General features: G+C 46.3%; 1 protein-coding gene across 1 annotated transcript in view; it reads right to left on the reverse strand.

Annotated features, from left to right (window-relative positions):
• Nucleotides 1-21,399, reverse strand: part of Vat1l (vesicle amine transport 1 like) — a 153,641-nt gene that overhangs the window by 71,628 nt on the left and 60,614 nt on the right. The window contains exons 4-6 of the mRNA XM_020162448.2: nt 18,257-18,399; nt 5,176-5,279; nt 2,846-2,901 (exon numbers count right to left, since the gene is read on the reverse strand). Coding sequence (XP_020018037.1) covers nt 2,846-2,901; nt 5,176-5,279; nt 18,257-18,399 — 303 coding nt within the window. The remainder of the gene's footprint in view (nt 1-2,845; nt 2,902-5,175; nt 5,280-18,256; nt 18,400-21,399) is intronic.

The raw sequence follows: 21,399 nt of genomic DNA on the forward strand, positions 1-21,399 counted from the left end.
GGTTAGAAATTCAGACTTGCAGTTTCTGGAGAGGTAAAATGTTTACTGTCTCTTTCAACCTAGAATGCCAGTAGGAAAGTGAGGAGCTCTTATGGACATTTATGATACTTATGATACTTATGTTATCAGGTGCTTTTTTCAGTTTGCCTCTTTCCAAAGGAAGAGAAGAGGCTCACAAAAGTAAAAGATCTTGATTTTTTTTTTTTTTGGTGGCACTGGGGTTTGAGCTCAGGGCTTCATGCTTACCGGGCGGGCACTGCTCCTTGAGTCAAAGCCAAGCTCCAGCGTGTGTTTGTTTGTTTTGTTCTGATTATTTGAAAGATAAGGTCTTGTTTTTTTGCTCAGGCCAGCCTGCACTGTCTTCCCTCTAGGTACACTTCCTAGGATGACAAGTTTCTAGGATGACAGGCTGCATCACCATACCCAGTTTTTCTGTTCAACTTTTTTTGCTTGGGCTGGGTTGGAACCTCAATCCTCCTGATTCCAGCTTCCTGAGTAGCTGGGATGACTAGTGTGAACCACAGTACCCAGCTATTGGTTGAGATGGGGTCTCACAAACCCTTTTACTTAGGCTGGCCTTGAACCACAATCCTCCTAATTTCAGTCTCTCTAGTAGCTAGGACTATAGGCATGAACCACGCACCTGGCAAAGATTTTGATTTTTTTTTTAAATTGGAGAAACCTGTGTGAGGAACACAAATGAGCAAGACAGGCTGAAAACAAAATTCTTTACCAAAGTACATTGGGCAAGGCTGAGCAGGGAGGCACCAGCTCTGGAAGAGCATATGTTTGGACACAAACTTCTGGTCACAAAACAAAGGCAGAAGAGTGATTCCTCCTTTGATTTACAGCCTACCTGCAGTGGCTCGTGAATGGCTGTGGAATGAATGTTGGTTGAGTCCACAATGGCTGCACAGTGTGCTTAAGAAAGTTGTAGACTTGAATGCCCTTACTAGCTGTGTGACTTTAGGCTAGACACCAACTCTCTCTGTACTCAGTTTCCTCACTGTATCTTTTGGGACAGCTAGGGCATAGAAGGAACACACAGCAGTGTCTAGCATGTACTAGGTGCTCTGTACACATAAACAGTTTTTTATTATCATCTTCATGTGAAAGGGATGGGTTTGATTTAGAGCATAAGAGCTCCAAATTTGGAGTCAGATTGCTTTCTAAATGTTAGCCTCATCTATAAGCACCATCATTATGATGGCCCCAAAGCAAATGGCACATCTGACAAAGAATGAAGCATAAGCTCTGTGGCAGTTATGAAATGGAGCATAATTGAGACAGCTGGGTGAGAAATCTATAGAGGATTCTAAATATGCCTTTCTTGAATGTACAGAAAAGCCTTTTTTTTTTTTTTTAAAAAAAGAACTTTTTGGAGCAAAGTCAACACCCCAGTCCCTGGCATGCCTTCTTTGAATCGACCTCTGATAGGAAATAACTTTCACTCATGACCTCCAGCTACATCTTGGCTGTGTTTTTATCAACACCTTTACAGAGCCTGGGTGCAATGCAATTATTTCATCAGCACAGTGAGTTGGGATCGTGCACTAAGGGAAAATGCTTCCTACAGTCGTCTGGGATCTGGGACCAGCGTGGTTCTCCAGTGCTGTCTGTTCTTATCCCATGAATGCCAGTCATACCAATGAAGTAGCTGTGAGTGGCACAAAGGCCGTCTTCAGGGCCACGCGGCAGACTGCATCCCTCAAGAGGCCCCACTCCTGCTCCTGTGGTTCCCGCAGGCCTTTGGTTCAAAGCCCAAAGGGAAAAAGAAGTCCTTTAATTCTAATCTCACAGGTGCAAGGAGTAGTAGCCTCCCAGAATCAGGGCCATTTTTTTGGGGGGGAGGGGTTCTGGTAGCCAGTGTTACCATGTAGGGAGCATGGGAATCCCTGGTGGCACCACAGAGAGAATGAATTCTGATCTCCTTACTCTAGCTCTTCCTGACCACTGTGTTCAAACTGCCCCCACCCCACCCTGCTGTCTTCTATTTCAGTGTCCTGTTTCTATCACCTTCTGAAGCTTGACAGCAATTTACACTAGTGTCTTTAATGTCTTACTTATGTTACATTTCTCTCCCTCAGTAGACTATAAGAGCCATTAGGGCCCCAAAAGCACCTATCTCATTCGCGGTGATGCCTGGTGCAGTGACACACACAGCTCATAAAATGCTTGTGCAGCAAGCATTGATAGATTGATAAGCCTGTCAATGTGGCATTGGTGACACAGGAGTCTGAGAGCGGAGGGGATACAAGCAGGAATGTGTGAGAAGCAGCAGTCCCCCAAGTTAGGTTAATTCCGGCATGCATGGCTGTAGATGGGTATACATGTAAGCAGGCACACAGTGGGTAAGTGCCCAGACATAAGCCTTCTCAGTAGCAGACAGACAACCATGAATTCAGAGCTTGTTGAAGTTTGTGGGATCTCCATTTCTGTTTCCAACTCAGTGGGATGGGGACACAGAAATTTCAGGTGCCCCTAGAGACTTGGCCAGAAAACAGCCAAACTGAAAAGCCAGGCACTCCGTGGAACAAATATAGTGCACTGAAGCTGAGTTCATTTTTGACTGATGATTGCAAACACCAACACTCAAGCAATCTCTGTTGAAATAAAAATCAAGCTTTCTTTCATTTTATTGACACTCCTGCCTCTCTGCTTCGTTTACATGAATAATGCAAGTCCCAGTCATGGCAATGTGCAATGAGCAGGGTGGAGATGCAGGCTTTATTGAAAATGAGTGATGCAAACGATGCACAGACACTTGACCAAGGTCTCTAGATGGGCAGCACACACCGTGCAAATCAACAGAACTGTAGCACATTAGACATGCGTGGATACTTACTGATTTTGCAAAGCTGAAGAAGCTCTTGGTTTCTCCAGTTACCATGTTGGATGAACCTGGCAATGAAAGAGTCCCAAATCAGGCAATTGCTAATGAAAATCAACATCTCTGGTTATGCATGGGAGGACGGCAACTAACTGTTTGGTACAGAACTGGCAAAAGCTTAAAAACAAGACAAAGGGCTGGAGCCATGGCTCAAGTGGTGGAGCACTTGGCTGGCCAGCACAAGGCTCTGAATTCAAATCCTAGTAACCACCAAAACCCAAAAAACCAAACCAAACCAAAAAAAAATTCAGCCTGAGAAAAATGAAGGACTCAGATTGGGGCATCTAGTTGACTATTTAGTGAGGTATCATTGAACCTAAGAGGAAGTGACATTTCTCATGGTGACTGTTTCATTATTTTGGAAACCTGGGCATGCCACACAGAGTGATTAGGCCAACATGTTAATAAAATGATGCGTTGCTGAAGCATCGTCTTGGTTCTGTTCTTTGAGACCGAGAAACGAGGTCCTGTGGGAAATGGCTTTATGGATCTGAATTTGATTCCCTGACAAGTGAGAGGCTTAGGGCTCAGACCTGGACAGGACACTGAAGTGGAGGAGGGGAATTTGGATGGATGGAAAGATGAGTTATAGAAGAAGGCAGGAGAGGGTAAAAATAGGTTCAGAAGCTGAGAAAATGGTGTTGCCACTGTGTTACCCCAAAGACACCTGGGAAGAGAGGTGTAAACCACTTGTGATAAATGATATGAGAAACTGGGTTTTGACAATTGGAGCAAACAATATTCAGATAGCAGATGGAGGTAGATTTGGCAAGTTCCCTAAGATGCACAGACAGACAGAAAAGACCCTTTAATGGTTCCTGGGGTGGGGGGAGGTGAGGGAAATCTCAAAAACATCGGGAACATGACCATATTACATCAGTGCTTTGTCAACCACTTTCCTGGCTTCTCACCAGAGATTTGGAAGCATGATCTTTTCTTAGAAACAGTTGTTTAATGAAAAAACAATGTATTGTATTTTAAACTATTTGACCTCAGTAAACTAGTAGCCAGTTAGTTAACCAGTACTTCTGCTTCTGCAGGTGACTACCACCAGGCACCACAGCACTGGCCTCTTACTTAGTAATCAAATAAGCAGTGCAATGAATTAGATAAAGGTGAGTTAGTCAAATTGAAGTTCGTCCAAATGACATCATAGAACTAGGGCAAAAATAGAACTCCCAATAAATGATAAGGAAGGATGAATAAATTGTCATCTGTGTTTTGTTAGTCATATCCAACATCCTGATATGTCAGTTGACCTCAGAGGTTTCTCTCTTCAATAACAATAACAATATATTATGTATTCACTTCCGGGGAAAAGTATGCAGCCAAGATAAAAATGATCAGAAGGCTTTAGCAATGGGATATTTCCTGTTGCTGGCGGATTCAACTCTATCTCTGCTCTAATGGTCTCATGACAACCCAAAGATATTTAGAGTCCTCAAGTACCACTGTATCTCTTTCATAAGCTCCTCAGCTAACAGCAGGGACATGGGTTAAGGCTCAATTTCTATGGTATCTGCAGGCACGTGGTGCCAAGAGTCTCAAACATCAGGTAGCCTCAGCATCATTGTGCTTTGGAATGTGACATCCGGCTTCATATATACCTTTTTGACATAGCGTGGACTGATGTTTAAATTAGTTTTACGTGTGGGATAGCGGAGAAGAAAGAGAAGAGGAAGGGAGGTCCTAGAGTCTCGTTTTGCTGGGAAAAAACTTGTTCCTAGTTGTTTTCACAAACCTCCTGTGCGCCAAAGAGGACAGAACTGGATGTAGAAACAGAGCACCTGGGAACAGACCTGTGCTCCACCCGTTCGGGGCTCACGTCTTGCCTGGGGCACTCAGCTGTAGTTTAGAAGGAGGAGACCCTGTACTTTGTAACTTCATCAGTAAAGAATCCCCCAAACCTCCCCACTCTTCACCCTGCCATGGTCCTCCACGCCTTCGCTTTCTGAACTTCCTTTGAAGCCTTTAGTATTCTCCACCTATCCCACCTTCCGTGGGTCAATTCCTACTCATCTCAGCACTACACTGGCTTGGCCTTGTGTTAGCCCTTTGAAAAATGACAGGATATAGGGAAGCAGGCACATAGTTATTTTTTATAAGTGACAACACCTAACAGCAGTGTCAATATGCTAAACATATTAAAATTAAATCCACCCAAGCCCAACGCATCAGCACATTTCAGCTTTCAGAGTCTGCCATAGGCACTAGTGCAGTGCTCCCTGTCACTCTCCCTGTCACTCTCCCTGTCACTCGCCGTGCCTTGTTCCGTGCACACTCACCATATAAAATGTAGGTCCCCACAGGTTTGAGAAGACTGAGACCTTTGCCAGTGTTGTCTCCACAGAGGCAGTCCAAAACGATGTCCACGCCTTCAGCAGAGATCCTAAATGGTAAGAGAACAAGTGAAATACTGTTACCTGTCAAGGACCAAACTGCGGAGGGCTTTTGCTTCCTGTGCCATATGGGGTGACTCCAGAATGGAAATGGCTAGCACTCCAGAAGGTGGGTTGAGCCTCTGAGTCTAGCCACAGATGTTCCTAGACTCACCGTGGCGATAGCTCCTGGGAAACCTATTGTAAGTTGAATATCACGATTGTAAATTCACTGAGTCCACCTAACCTAGTAAGTATCCTAGCTCAGCAACACATGACACTGTAGAAGCCAGTGGTTCCCCTTCTGGCTGTGTAGCTGACTGGGAGCTGTGATTTCCTGCAGCTGCCCAGCATCGGAGAGAGGGTCGTCCTGCATATTGCTACCCCTGGGGAAAGATCAAAACTCAAAATCTGATGCATGATTGCAACGACATGTGTATTGCTTTCATGACAACTTAAAGTCAAAAAGCCCTAAGTCAAGCTGGGCACCTGTGGATCACGCCTGTAATCCTATCTGCTTGGGAAGCTAACGTCAAGAGGATCACTGTTAGAGGCTAGCCTGGGCAAATAGCTCAGGCTATTTGAACCAGCAGCTGCATGTGGTGGTATGTGCCTGTCACCCCAAGCTATGAGGGAGGCTGATCCTGGGAGGATCATGGCTTCAGGCCAACCCTAGGCAAAAAGGATTGTGAGACCCCATCTTAACAGAAGCACACTGGGCATGATGGCGTGTGGCTGTCATCCCAGCAATGGCAGGAGGTGTGAATATAGGAGGACTGTGGTCCAGGTAGGTCTGGGAAAAAAGTGAGACCTTATCTCCAAAATAACCAGAGCAAAAAAGGGTGGAGGTGTGGCTTAAGCAGTGGAGCACCTGCCTACTAAATGTACACCTCTGAGTTCAAAACCCAATACCAACCCCTGACAACCCCACCCCGCAAAAAAAAAAAAAAGGCCCTGAGTGAAACCATTGTAAACCAGGGACTATCTGTACAAAAATTTCACAAAGCTGGAGGCAGCTGAACCTCTGACTGGTAGCTGATACCAGGAGAGAGCCTGGGGGAGAAGAACAAACTCAGGCATTGGAGTCAGACTGAGTTCAAACCTCACTGCCTCACTCAACTCCCTAGAGCCTTAGCTTTCTCCTTTGCAAAGTGGAGCTAGCATGTTTCTTTGTGGTAAGAATTTAATGAGGTGACAAATGAAATGATCTAGGCCTACAGTAGCACAGTCATTCAGTCAATCAGTCATTGATCTAACTGGTGGGCTTCCATTGGTCCAGTCTCTAGGTACAAGCTAAAACTGATTCTTAGGGGTAGTGGAGTAAACAGAGAGGACCTTCCTTCAGCACGGACGACTGTGGAGTAGAGATAATCCTCATCTTAGTCCACCAGACAGACAAAACAATGTTGGATCTGTTCATGTGTTTATCCACCCATTGATCTACTCACTCAATAATGAACAGACCTTTGCTGGGATTGTGCTACTAAGATATTACATGGGAGGAGGCTGTAGAACATGAGGGTTCTGGAGATGGTAGGGAGGGTGTCCTGACCACAGAGACCCCCGGGTGGCTCGCCCTGCTCTGTTCAGACACGAGTGCCATTCTTCAGTTCTGTGAACATGTAGGATTATTTTGTCCTAGCAAATGTTTCATTTTTTCTATCTATCCTCACCCCAGCAAAGTTCATGTACCACAGCACATATCCACCGCTGGGTCCCATTCCGTAGTGCAGCTGCACCTCCTGCCACATGACCCCACAACAGCTGGGTGTTCACGTAGATATGCCTTTTAAAAGCCCTCAAGTCACGTGCAAAGTCCATTCTATCACCAAGATTCATCTAGAGTGACTAACTGCTTCTGGGCTAGTAATAGAGAGCCCTTACCTGCATAGGTGTGTCCTCTTTTTTTTTCAGTGCTGATTGAACGCAGAGGCTCACGATTGCTAGACAAGTGCTCTGCCACTTGAGCCATATCCCCAGCAGTCCTTTGCTTTTTTTTGCCTGGGCTAGCCTCAGACCTTGATCATCCCACCTCTGTCTCTGGAGTCATGGGATTGCAGGCGCGCATCGCCACGCTTGGTCCATGGTGTGTCCTCCTAAGTTTTACTTGGAAGTTCACAGCCAGGAAATCAGAACAGTGGATCTCAAACCTAAGTGTGCACTGGATCTTGGGGATCTTATAAAAACACAGCCTGCAGATGGACACCAGTGGCCCACACCTGTAATTCTGGCTACTTGGGAGGCTGAGATCAGGAAGATTTCAGTTTAAGGGCAGCCTGGGAAAACAGTTCATGAGACCCCTTCTCCAAAATAACCAGGTCAAAATGGTCTGGAGGTGTGGTTTAAGTGATAGAGCACCTGCTTTGAAAGTCTGAAGCCCTGAGTTCAAACCTAGTCCCACTTAAAACCAAAAAGACAAAACAAAACAAAACAAAACCCAGCCAACCAAACAAAAAAACCCTGCACAAAACCCCACAGCCTGCAACCCTCCCCCATTCTCACCTTCTGTGAGTTCCTGGTTCAATGGGTCTGGGCTGTGGGCCAGGATTTTCACTTCTAACAAGTTCTCTGGTAAAGCTGCTGCTGACTCCACATCCACACTTTCAGAACCACTGATCTAAGCCAACTTCAGGAGCCAAATGGACATTTTTAAATTCATTAATTTTTTCATTCGATATATAGCACTGAGCACACTGCACTAGGTACTGGGAGATGAGGAAGGGAGCCCAAATAGTCTTAGTTCCTGCTCCTTTTGGAATTTGCATTAGGCAGACATTCACCAAAGATAAGAACAAAAATTAAGTTGTAACAGTCTAGTGCTGTGACACTTGGTGAACTGGAGACGCCAGTGAAGGCATTCCTGGGGAAGCGGAGGAGTTAGCTAGGAAAGGAGTGGTGGGAATAATGTTCCAGGCAGAAAACAGCATGTGTAAAGGCCCTGTGGTAGGTGGAAGCCTGGGAAGCAGCCAGTGTGGCTACAGTAGAATAAAAGAGAAACTTGCCTCTAGGAGGGGTTGGACAGACAGGTAGGCTCTAGCTTTGCCTCACACCTGTGATATCACCGAGGGCTGAGTAACTCTGCTCCAGTCTCCCTCACTTCCGCTTGGGTCTGTTTCCTTTTAAGTTTCTCACTTCTGTGGGGGGAGGAATCTGCTCTGCTTTACCAGCCAGTCCTTCTGGGTCCCTGAGTCTTCCATGTGATCTCCATGTCCCCCCAGACCTCATGTCTTACCTGCAGGATGTCCACCCAGCATCCTGGGGATCTGCCCAGCCCTGGTTTTTCTCTTCCTACCTGACACTCTTAGTGTCTGTCCTCTACTTGTGGGTTCACATTCTGTCCCCAGACTGCCAGTCATACCTCCTGGACTAGCTGCCCTGGTCTGGCCTGCTGCTCTATCATCTGGACTCTGGTTCTGCTGAAATGCAAGGCACGCCCTCAGCCCAAGGTTGCCTGTAACCCCTGCCAGTTACAGATGAGATGCCATCTCATCTCCTGCAACTGCTCAGGCGTTTTGGCCTTCTGACTGTTTAGAATTTTCCTACCTCAGGGCCTTTGCACTTGCTGGAATCTCTTCCTGGAGAGCCTTTCCCCAGTTGGCTTTGTCATCAGCCTCTCATCAGTCACATGTCACGCACATGTGACTTTCCCCAGAGGAGCTATAACTGAGCACCTCACCTGGAGCGGCAGCCCCCACTCTTAACAAACTCTTCTTTAGTCCCCTTTATGTGCTTGCCTAATCTGGAACTACTTTTTTTAGTATCTATCATCAGATAGAATTATTTTATTTATGTGTTTCCTTATTTGTTGATTGACTGTTTCACCAATATATAAGCCCCAGGATTCGGGGACCATTTTTATGGTCTACATATGATAGCTGTAGCCTGTCTACTCCTGCCGGACAAAGCATTGGTTTCCAACAAATGTCACCTGACTGAATGACCCGAGTGAGAGACCGTATGGAGAAGACAGTAAGACTGGCCTCTTGTATCTCTGCACATTGGCTTTCTTGGAAAGGAAGCTCACATTTCAGAGCTTTACTCTATACCAGCGACCCCATCATTAATCCTACAACAAGCCTGTGGGCCAAGCCATTTAAATCTTGCCCCACCGCCCCACCACTGTTTCTTTTTGAGACAGAGTCTTGCTGTGCAGCCCAGGCTGGCCTCTAACTCATGATCCTCCCACCTCAGCCTCCCTAGTGCTGGAATTACATGGAGTGCACCCCCAGGCCTGCTATAATTCTACTTTTTTGATAAAAATTGAGACTTCGAGCTGTGGCAACCTCGCCCAAGCTTCTGTTACTAGGACAGCTGGAATCCAAGCCTACTTCTATTTTAACCCAAAGCTGATGACCTTTTCGCTCTCTGAATTTAAGACTTTACATCAAACATTCGAGCCTGTGTAATTATGAAGTGTCACGTTCGCAAGCAGCTCTGGGAAAGTCTGTTGAATTTAAGTCTTTGAGGGATTCAGGCTTAAATTTTGTCTTAAGTAAATATGCATAAATCCAGGGCTGTATTATGTTATTCCAAGAGGTTTCAATTTCACACATTCTCTCTTCCCTCCCCAGATTATAGGACAGGTCAAGGTCACTGTCCTGCTCAACTGGACCACCTTTTGCCTGCCAAGTGTGTACTGCATTCTGGGCGAAGGGTGTGCTGGGCTGGGCAGGCACAGAGAAAAGCTCAAGTTCACCCCCCATCCAGGAGCTGTGGGCTACCAGGGCAGTGCTGCGATTCGAGCACCCAGCCCCCCCGATCGTGCCATCTGTGGGACACTTAGACACCACTGTGACAGTTCTGAGGGAGACTTGGAAGAGGTGGTTAGGCCTCAAGTGCTCCACCACCCCGTGGGTCAATGTGCTATCACGGACTGGGCTCATTTCTGTGGGAGCGGGTTCCCCGTACAGGATGAGTTCACCCTTCTCATCTTGTTCCCCATCCCACTCCTCTGCCACACGTGGAAGTGTTCCCATTCCGCTGCTAGGGAAGACGTGCTGCCCAAGGGCCCGTCTTGGAAGCGGAGGCCAGGCCTCTATTAAACACCGAACCAGCTGGCACTGGGATCGTGGACTTGCCAGACTCCAGAACTGTCAGCCACTACGTTTCTGTTCATTATAAATGATCCTGTCTGTGGTGTTCCTTTATGACAGCTCAAAGCAGACTAAGACAGGGAGACATGTAAAAGCAGACAACTCAGACAGAGCCAGGTCACTGCTCCCAGACAGCGACTCAAGGGCTCTGAACACGACCCTCTGTGCATGTGACGGATGAGCAGGAATCAGCTTGGTGACTATGGGAGGGCATTTCCAGAGAATAGTGTAACAGCTTGGCCTAGGGCAGTCAGAGACTTTGGGATACCAACCATGGTTAAGGGGAGCCCTGGCATATAGACTATAGACTTCCAGAAGGACCCTGAGAGGGGCTGCCACAGCCAACAGCCAACATAGAAGTGGTGGGTAGTAGGAAGGAGCACTGTAGCGCTGAGTTTAGGGTTATGCATTTTGGTCTGAGTGGTAGGCACTTGCTGTGTGACCTCAGGTAAGTTACTTAGCCACTCTGTGCCTAATTTCCTCGTTAACTACACTTCACTTTGTGAAGCATGCAGGAATTGACACAGGGAGCCCAGAGCCTAGTTCATCATAAACACTGGCTCTGGGGTAGCTTTAATTACCCTTTATTAGAACGGCCTGACTTAAAGAGGGTATTTTGGTTGGAAAAAGAGCATGAAAAGAAAGAGTGTGCAAAATCTCAACAACCCAACCATCAGCTCAGGGCTTGGTGGAGCCATCAGCCCAGAAACCTTTAGAACTGAGGCTGGACACCCTTGACCTTCCCAGGAGGAGCATGGCGTACACTCACTAAGTCCCAGGCACAGTGCCGGGATGTCACAAGTTTATTCCATCCATGGCTCATGCCAACCCTGTGCCCCCAGGGTCATCATTACCCTCACTGATAGATCACCTGAAACGGGGGCTCTGTGAGGTCAGGTGGCTTATCCCAGGGCTCACTGCAAAGAATAGAAGGGAGGGACTTAGTTTGACCTGTCACATCTAGTAGCCAGGTGAAGACCCCAGGGGCAGAGCAGGGGTTTCCAAGGTGAGCCATGGCCAGCTCTGAGGTGACCACTATGGTCACTTGTAGGCCTTGCAGCTTCCCAACTGGGCTTGTTCCACTGGGCTCCGCTGGAAAGAGACTCAGGCCTCCTGCATGCATATTCTGGTCACCTGCCCTTCCCTAGGCCTCTCTCTTGGCATTTATACAGCAGAACCACACAAGACAGGGTTTGTCAAAGAAGCTACATACCTCCTTCCAGCCATCACTGTGTCTTTCTGAAGGTGAGGGGTGGTGTGGGGCTGGGAGAGGGGGAGGAGAAGTTGAGTGGAGGGGACCCTTGGCCATGTCTGTCCTACTGTTCACGCAGGCATTGCCTCCTTTGAGGGTAGACATGGTCCTTAGGGAAGAGCTTCAAAATTATTCCACCATCATGAGCCCAGTAAGTGGATCATACTGAATTAGACTCAGTCCAAACCTAACAGAGCTCAGGTCTACTTAAAATGTTTCAGGTTCAGTTAGGCGCAGTGGCTCAACCTATAATCCCAGCTACTTGGGGGGCAGAGATCAGGAGAAATGTGGTTTGAATCCATCCCAGGCAAAAAGTTAGCAAGACCCCCATCTTGATAAACAAGCTTGGCGTGGTGGTACATACCTATGATCCCAGGTACACAGGAGACACAGGTAGGAGGCTCTTACTCTGAGGTCAGCCCTGATAAAAAACAAGCTCCTAGCTGAAAGATAACTAAAGCAACAAAAGGGCTGGAGGCATGGCTCAAGTGGCACAGCGCCTGCCTAGCAAGCATGGGGCCGAGTTCAAACCCCAGCACCAACCCACCAAAAAGTGCTCTCATTCCATCAATATGAGCCCAATAAACAAATCATATCAGATTGGACTTGGTTCTATTTAAAGTGTCCCAGGTTCCTAAGCAACCTGAGGGTAAGCGCTTCCTCTATCAGGCAGCAAACACCACCCTAACTGCACTTTCAATAGAACAATCATGGAAACCAACAGCAGAGCCGGGCAGGCAGCTCCCCCCATTTCTAGGGGTGTCCACACTGCCTGTGTGTGTCTAATTATTGCATAAAAGCGGAGAGGGTGGGGCTGAGGGCCAAGTGCAGTGGCTTCCCTGGTGGCCTCTGCAGGTTGAAAAAGCAAACGCAAAGAGTCCCACTCAAGGATGCTCTGGGCCAAATTCCACAGCAAGATATTTTGGAATTGCGGATCCAAGCCCTTTGAGTCTGTCCTTCCTTTGTCCCCACTTCTGACCCCTCAGTAGTGAACGCAGCCTTTGCTTCCCACCCACTCAGATCAGGGAAGAAATTCTCTGGAGTGGAGGGAGGTTCCCAGAGAGCCATGGCGGGGAAAGAAAGGCTTTGACCTTGCCAGGAAGTGAATTCCTCTGTATTGTGATGATTCTACACCTTGACTCTCTGTTCAGCCTTCTTTTTCTGAGTTCCCTGTTCTCTGAGAGCTCGTTTGTACCAGAGCTTTGACCCTCTTTGGCACATAGTAGGCCCTTCACAGAGGCCAGGCATGGTGTGTGGAGTACAGGCAGGCTTTTCACACAGAGTTGGACACAGTACCCAGTGCACAGTAGACTTCTCTCAAGGCACTGAACTCCATGCTGACACACAGTAGGCCTCTCAGTAAATGTTTACTACTGATAGCTCCCATGTGTACTTAGCCACACTACCTACAGGAATCCCTTCTGGATCCCTGCCTTCCTGTTTTCTCCAGGTGATCCAATACTCATTAATTTCCACTGATATTTTAGTAAGTCCGTACTGTGCACCAGGCAGTGTGCCAGACACTCACGGTGCAGAAGAACAGGGATGGAGCAAAAGATGACCTGTGCTCTTCTGAGCTCACACCCTCAGTGTCACCTCTGACGTGGGTCTGCAGCCGCGGTCACTTGGTCAGGTAGCAAGTCCCCTCCACTGGAGTGGGGTGCTTTTCCCCAGGGACTGGGTGCTCCTCAGCACCCAGTATCCAATCTCTGTGTCCCCACCTCCCAGAGTCAGTCAGAGCACACACTCAGCAAGTGCTTGAAGGGGTAGGCTTTCTGGCATTCTGGCTTTAGTCCCCATTTTCCCTGGAGGTCTTGCTCTCACACTGAATTTATTCTGTTTAAAGGGTGCCATCACAGTTTCCAATGGCCACTGTGTGACAACAGCAAAAGGGAGAAGTCTTGGTCTCATCTTGTGCTGTCCTCCGTGGTCACCACGTCATGTTCTCTTTCAAAATCTCCACTGCTCCTTCCTTGTCCCCCTCTCACCCCAGCTGCTTGCTTCCCCTGACTTTGGTGGTCCCTTCCCACTCAGCCTGCACCCTGCACTTAGACCGGTTCATGGACTCTCTTCTCTTAACAGCACTTAACTGCTTCAAACTTGCAAAGGAATTCACATTTCTGACATAATCTAAGTTGAACTCCATTTAAGGGCTTTCACGAGCCTTGTCAACGGAGCCCAGTGGTTCTGTTTTAAGTTTTAAAAATGTACTGTTTACATTTTGTACATATTATGGGATACAGTGTACTATTTTGATACATGCACCCAAAATGTAATGAGAAAGGGTCATGAACACGCCCCTCGCTTCAAACATTTATCATTCCAGTTCTTAACCTGGAGCAGTTTTGCTACCCTGCCCCTGTGGGTGGTATCTGGAGCCATTTTGCATTGTCAGGATTTGCAGGGATATCTGATGAGGACAGACTGGGGTTGCTGATGAACATCCTGTCAGTCACAGGCCAGCCTCCAACAGAGCAATCCCACCCCAAGTGTACTCAGGACTGAGGTTGAGAAGCTCTGATCCAGCCAGTCCTATCATCTCCGCATCCCACACAGCCACAGGCTTTAATCCAGGCAGCCTGGCTTCCCCACCGGCTCACAGGTGAGCCAGCCCCACTTCCTGTGTGAGGGTGAGCGCGGATGGTAAAAGACCACAAGTTCTGGACCCAGAGCCGGGTGGAGCTGAGTCCTGACACATGTAGTGTGTGAAGCTTACTTAAATAGACTCCTCTAAGAAATGAGGACAATGTCAACTTCATAAAACTTGCAAGGACTGAAAACGAGTTACCTGTCCCCTGGGTTTCCATTTAGACGTTGCTCCCCTGTTTCCCCCAAATTTCCTATACTTCCTTATGGGGTGCTACCCCTATTGTATTACAGTTGATCATTTAGCTATCTGTCTGTACTAGTTTGGACACTTCAGATCATTGTGTTTGTGTGGCACATGCATAATCGTTAGTGATATTTGAATGAATGAACAAACATGAGATCTGAAATAATATGGTGCTCCATTTTTTACCCAATGAAAATTTAAATGTTTGACTTAAACGGTATTTTAAATAGTTCTATTGGGATAGAATTGAGATACACTAAACTTCACAAATGTAAAGTGTACAATTTGATGAGTTATGACATAGGTTCACATCTGTGAAGCCATCACAACCATCCAGGTACCAAACACATCCTTCCTGCCCCCAAGTTTCTTCAGGTCGTCTTACAAACCAAGAAGAGTTTGGCAGGACAGAGAGCTCCTAGAATAACTTGCCTCTGAGGCCACATTCGGTCCTTAGTCTCTGTGAAATGTGCAACTGTGGCATGAGGACTGCGTGATTCTCTTTACGTAAGATGTTCTCATCACTCTTAGCAGAGCGAGAGGAGGCCAACAGAGTGTGGCTGCTCTTATGAATCTTGCCTTGTCCCAGCTCCCTTTGGCTGGGGCTCTCCCCCACTTCTTCCTGCTGAAATCCTTCTCACCCTTCCAGTCCCCCCTTGGGACTGTCCCCCGTCATCTTCTCTCTGATCTTTCTCTCTTCTTTATTTTGAGCACGCATTCAAAAGAGGCTTATGGATTGACTGGTTTATAAAAGCATTTTCATCTCAAGAAATTTAGTTTTTCTATTTTATTGTGCACACATATCTGTGATTAAAAATAAAGAGGAATCACTCTGTATGTCGCTCCTAATGCATGTTAGCTACTGACTGGATCTGTTCCCTTTCGTTTTGTGCACCGTATACACCAAGACTTTGTACAAAGCTGTGATCACAGTGAGGCTGGAATTTGGCGTTCTGCTTTTCTCTTTCAATATGCTCCAGAGGCATTTTTTTCATTTTTGTGACACAGTCTTCATAATGATTGTTTTTAGGGGCTACATAATACTTAAGCATGTGGGTGTAGCAAAATCTGCTGCACTGCTTCCCTTTTGTTGGCAGTGGAAGCTGGCTCTGAGTTTCTGCTATTCCACACAATGCTATAATTCACTGTTGACATATGCTGAGTGCCCACGATGTCACAGAGCTTGGCTCTGCTACAGGCAACTTTGTACCTGTAGCTTTTATCTTACTCTGGGCTATTTCCTGAGGCTCTAATCATATTCAAGGCTTCCAAGTCATTTTTAGTTGAATCCTAGGGTCTCTATTTTAAACCAAAATGAGCTGTCAGAAGTTACACTTGACAGACGATAGTGGTGAGATGGGCCTCAGGTGCTGTTGCCTGATATCAGCAGAAATCACTGATTCAGGGGCTGAAGGAGGAGGTCAAGGCCAGGGAGGAGCAGAGGCGATGGAGCAGCTGTGTGGGGGGTGGGGCAGGCAGGAGTTCCCTGGTTGTGGGATATCACTGTTTCAGAAGAACTGCCATCCCTTGACTCTCTTCACTTACCTCTCCCCACATCCTCCTGCCAGCTTCACTGACCTACTTTTAGGTTCCTGAATTTACCCAAAACCTTGGCATGTGCCATTCCTGCTAGCATGAAACTCTCTTCTCCTAGCCAACTTCTCACCCTTGCACTCTCAGTCCAAATCCTACACTGGTTGGTGACATGTCTGATGTATGCTCACCAGCACCTTGCATTTCTCCACCAGAGCACACATCAAAAGTGCAAATAAACTCAATCTCCGTGTAGTAGTATTTTTCACTCCCTCTCCCCTAGCTGGACTGCAAGCACCACAAGGGCAAAATATCTAGGGTGTTTATTGCTGGGTTTCTGGACCCAGCACAGTACTTAGTCCATCACAGACAGCTGACACATATTTATTCAGCAGTAAGTAGATGAATAATGAAATAATGCTTGCAAAAACATCATTTAAGGGGGTGAAAGAAGACTTTTTTGGTAGAACTGGGTTTTGAACTCAATACTTCATGCTTGCAAAGCAAATGCTCTACCATTTGACCCACACCTCCAGTTCAAGAAAAGACTTTTGAGAGACTGAGTTATAAGTAGAAAGAACTAACCGAGACTCAGAACTGGACAAATGGAAGTTTTTAAAGTTAGCCTGAGATCTCTACATATCCAAGAACAGGGGCAAACTTGTAACGTCTAGCTTTGAAGATCTCGTTTCATGTCCTGCTGGGACTATCAGGACAATCTTAAATCACATATAAATCTGTACATTTAGAATTTAAAAATAAATCTGAAACTTTGGACCATTGGAAGACATTCCTTACCAAGAAACTTCCCAATCTTCACCACCTCTGGTCTTCCAAGACTAGCAGCTCTCCCAGCCCCTGGCCTTTTATGTTTGTATGCTAATTTGTGATTTGGAGAAAGTCATGTCTTTATTATGGTGCTGGCTGGGTGACTTAATACATTTGTACCTTACAATGTAGTGCTAGAAACTGACTCCAGGACAAAACAATGGCTGCTGGACATCTCTGAGTCCCTTCAGGAGCCATGAGTGGATCTAAACCTGAGAATGAGCTTTGAGCTCTGAGCAGGAGACACTGGGACTGAGCCTGGGTCCCTGAGCAGCAGCTGGGGTAAGACACACAGAGCCTCTGGAACAGAGTAGTGGCAGCTGGGTTTTCCATCCGATTCCTTGCATCAACATACATATGGCATGATCAATAGCTTTCAGATCATAGGTGGAATGTGGATCAGTTTAGAAACCAATGATCCCCCAGGGGACTGCAAACAGCCAGCAGACTGATCTCCTGTTTCCCATTATCCTCCACACACAACCAGGGACTGCTCAAAACCCAGACTGGATCATGTCACTGTGTTAGTCCTTCAGTAGCTCCTGGTCACACATGGGTTGGAGCCCCACATTCCAAGTTGGTATATAAAGTCTTTACGTCTTCTTTTCTGGCTTCTCTTCATGTCTCTCCTTCCCTTTCCTACCCAGTTGCCCCTTTGTCAATATCTGTAATTAGACCTGGTAACCAGACATCCCCGGACTTGCACCATGTAAAGCTTTCCTGCAGTTCCCCAAGCTCTGAGGTGCTCCCAGTCCTCAGTGTTCATAAGTATAACTTCCTTCCTAGCCCTTCCCTCCCAGCCACCTCCCTATGGTAACCTTGGCCATGCTTCACTCTTCAGAAAGGTGCTTTCAGTACAGTACAAGCATGAGTTCCCACATCAGAAAGCCTGGTTCAAATCAGGCTTCACCATTTAATACCTGTACTAAATCTGCCTGCATGCGCAGCTGGACAGTGCGTCCCAGTGCTTTTCAGAACGGTGTGACCACGGACCAGAGCGCTAACAATTGCATAAGACCCTCCCATTCCTGACCTTTTGGTGTTCTGTCCCCATCTCCCAGCTCGAAGCAAAAGACCTTAAGACCCAAAGCAACGTGGAACCACAATAGAAGAACTTGGATCCCTGAGTGTCCTTACAGATCATCCACCAAACATTTGCCTTGAGCTGTTGGGTAAATGAATGGGGAACAGACTTCTGTGTGTTAAGATAATGCATGGCAGCTGGCATGACTTTAACCCTTAGCTCTGCAAGTTACTTAACTGCTTTGGTCCTTGGGGACAGCAATAGGGTTTTGAGATTGGATGAGCTAATAACATATGTGAAGAATCCAGCACAGAGCTAGTGACATAAAGTTCTCATTACATGTTTACCATTATTATTACTGCTAGCCATTCATTAATAAGTGAGGAGAAAGGGCCACTCGGTACCCTTTAGAGGGAGCACCTTACCTTTTTACTTCTTGCACATAGTCTGCATTTCTGTCGAAGAGGTGGGTCACAGAGTCTTTGATGGCTTCATGCTTGAAAGTAGAAGCTGTTCCAAAGACAGTCACATTGGGGATAGTGGAACACAGCTGAGTCACAGCTTGACCCTGGAAATGGCATACAATAGGCAGTCACATCTGAGAGCCACCATCTTAGATGAGGTATTACATAATAGAGTCAAGGATTTGGTACAAATGCACACTGAATAGATACTTCCTAAATCTCAGTTATCTAAGAATCAGTCATGTTGGGTGTAGGTCAGAATTTCTTAGCTCTGGAACTATTAACATTTTTAGGCTGAATTAGTCTTTTTGGTAGGGGACTGACAGCATTTACTCCAGGGATATGTTAAATGAGGCATTACACAACACAGGTCAAGGACCTGGTACAAAATGTGATCCTGACTAGATACTCAATAAATCTTAATTGTCTTTCCCCCTTAGGACCTTATTATATCCAGGGCTGAAGATGTCCAGGCATGTAGAGGAAAGGTCAACATGAGTTTTCAATATTAAAGGGTCTATGGGGAAATTACAAATGTAGTTAGGAGAGGGCAATTTTCCATATCCTCTTCCAATATGGTAGAAATTTAAGTCATTGGACAAAATACTGGGACCATGTGTGTTCTGAAACCTTCCAGTAACAACCAATTTATTGGTAATTAAGATGCATTACAAAACCACTGTCTCTTTCTGGCATCCCATTTACCATTTTAAGGAGGGAAATTATTCTACCAAAGTCATCTGCAGTATGCATTTCTGCCTATCATCTTATTTCCATGTCTTCATGTTGCTGGATAATTCACGTTGGCAGATCAATTTATGGAAATGTTATCTTATCACCAGTTGCAATTAAAGGCAACATGGAGAGACTCACAGAATGTCAGACTTGGGAGATCATCCAAGTGCCTCCTCTCCTTCATTGTTTTATAGATGAGGGAAAGGGCACCCAGAAAGGTCAAGGTCCCCTCATTTTTCAGAGGCACATTTGGGATTAAAAGCAGGACCTCTGGCTTCAGTTATTGCCATTTTCCATTATTCTGTGTTGCCAACTTATTTTGACATTTAAAGCTCAGCATACTTCTAAGTTGCTACCTAAAATAGACATGTCACCAGCAGGTCAACATTTCAGAACATGGGAGTGAATTTAAAACTCTAGCCAGGCTAGAGTTCTCTGTGCTAAGAATAGCTTTGATATTTGTTTAATTTTTTAATCCCAGATTTTATAGAACAAAGAGGGTTCTATCCTTCCTAGTGAGTGTAAATACCAGCGAGCAAAGCAGTAATCCCCTAAAATTCATTGCCCTTATGTAAGCCATGGTTACAGCTCTGTATCCATAGGACTGGAGTGATCTTGTTAAAACTGGGGATAGGAAATTGGAATCAATCCTAAATATTCTTATAGTCCCTTCTGCTCTCTGTCCTCAGGCAAATGTGATCTTTCTTCATTCAACTATTTTCCAAACTCTCATTATGTATTGTTGTGCTATAGGTGCCAGAGTGTTGGTGATGACTGGCATGTCCTTATCACTAGTCCCAGGCTCCCCCTAAATCCTGGTCCTGCATACATGGCTACCATTTGACATTCATCCCCATCTGGCTGTCTCCAAAATAACACATCAAACTCAACACTGGGCCCAAATATAACCCAGGGTCATCTCCAAATGGGCTACTCCTGGAATTAGTTTGCTAGGGATGCTGTAACATAGTGCTAGAGTTGGGTTGTTTAAACAATAGAAACTTCCTCTCTCACAGTTTGGGGACTCAAAGACCAAAATTAAGATAAGGGTAGAGCTGGCTCATTCTGAGGGCAGAGAGGGAGAGATTGGTTCAGGGCCTCTCTCCTTGGCTTGTAGATGGCTGTCATTTCCCTCTGTCGTTACACGTTGTCTTTTCTCTGCCAATTTCTTGTGCCCACATTTCCGCCTTTCTGAGGACACCAGTCACATTGGATCTGGCCTGTTCCAGTGACTTCTCTTTAAGTTGATTTCCCTTGTCAAAACCCGACTATAGTTTGGGTCATAAGCATCTTCCAAAGGCCTGTGTGTGGATGGCTTCTCCCCAGTCTCCAGTGCTACTGGGAGGTTGTGGAGCCTTTAGGGGCCGGAACTTAGTGGGAGTTTTCAGATTCCTGGGGCGTGTCCTTGATGGGGTTATTGGAACCTAGCGCTGTTCCTTCTCTCTTTGCTGCCTTGAGGTAAGCAGGTTTGTTTCACCATGTGTTCTCAGCCTGAATGTTTGGCCTCACCACAGGCCCAAAGCAACTAGGCCAGTCAGTCACGAGCTGGAAACTCCAACACCGTGAGCTGAAATAAACCTTTTCTATTTCTAGGTTGATCTGTCTCAGACTATTTGTTATAGTGATGAAAGCTGACTAAGACAGACCCTATCCCCAAATAAGGTCACATTCTGAGGTACTGAGGGTGAGGCAGGAATATGGGGGGACACAGCTCAACTCACAACACTGTTCTTAATTCATTGCTGCTTCTGTGGGTTGGACTGGGCTATTTAACCCCTCTTCCTCCCTTGGCCCCATTGCCATTAGTCAGATGGCATATTGTCTCTTTCTCCTCCTCAACATCTCTTGTGACTGTCCCTCCTTTGTCAGAGGTGTCACATTTTGTCCCCTGGATTATAACAAACTTCTCCTCCTCATTCTTCTTTTTTGGCTGTGCTGGGATTTGAACCCAGAGCCTTCTATTTGCTAGGCAAGAAGTTCTACCACTAGGGCCAGGCCCCCAATTCTTTTTGCTTTAATTTTTTTTCAGACAGGGTCCCATGCTTCTGCCAGGGCCTGCCTCAGACCATGATCCTCTTACCTCCATCTCACGAATATCTGGGATTACAGGAATAAACCACCACACCTGGCCCTCTGATAACTGTCCTGTAACAGACCTGGCTGCTTCCACAGTCCTCTTGTGACCAGAGTGAATTTTCTCAAACAATATCGAATATTTTACAATTTGTTTCAGAACTTCCTGATGCCTGTTGTGGCTTTCAGAGTAAAACGCACACCTTTTATTTATCACACAGCCTGCCTCACTCACATATGTCCCTCTGCTTTTCCAACATCTCCTCCCTAACAGCCCAGGAACTTCAGACACCTCG

This window comes from Castor canadensis, chromosome 15 (genome assembly GCF_047511655.1).
Source record: "Castor canadensis chromosome 15, mCasCan1.hap1v2, whole genome shotgun sequence".
In the NCBI taxonomy this organism is placed as follows: Eukaryota; Metazoa; Chordata; class Mammalia; order Rodentia; family Castoridae; genus Castor; species Castor canadensis.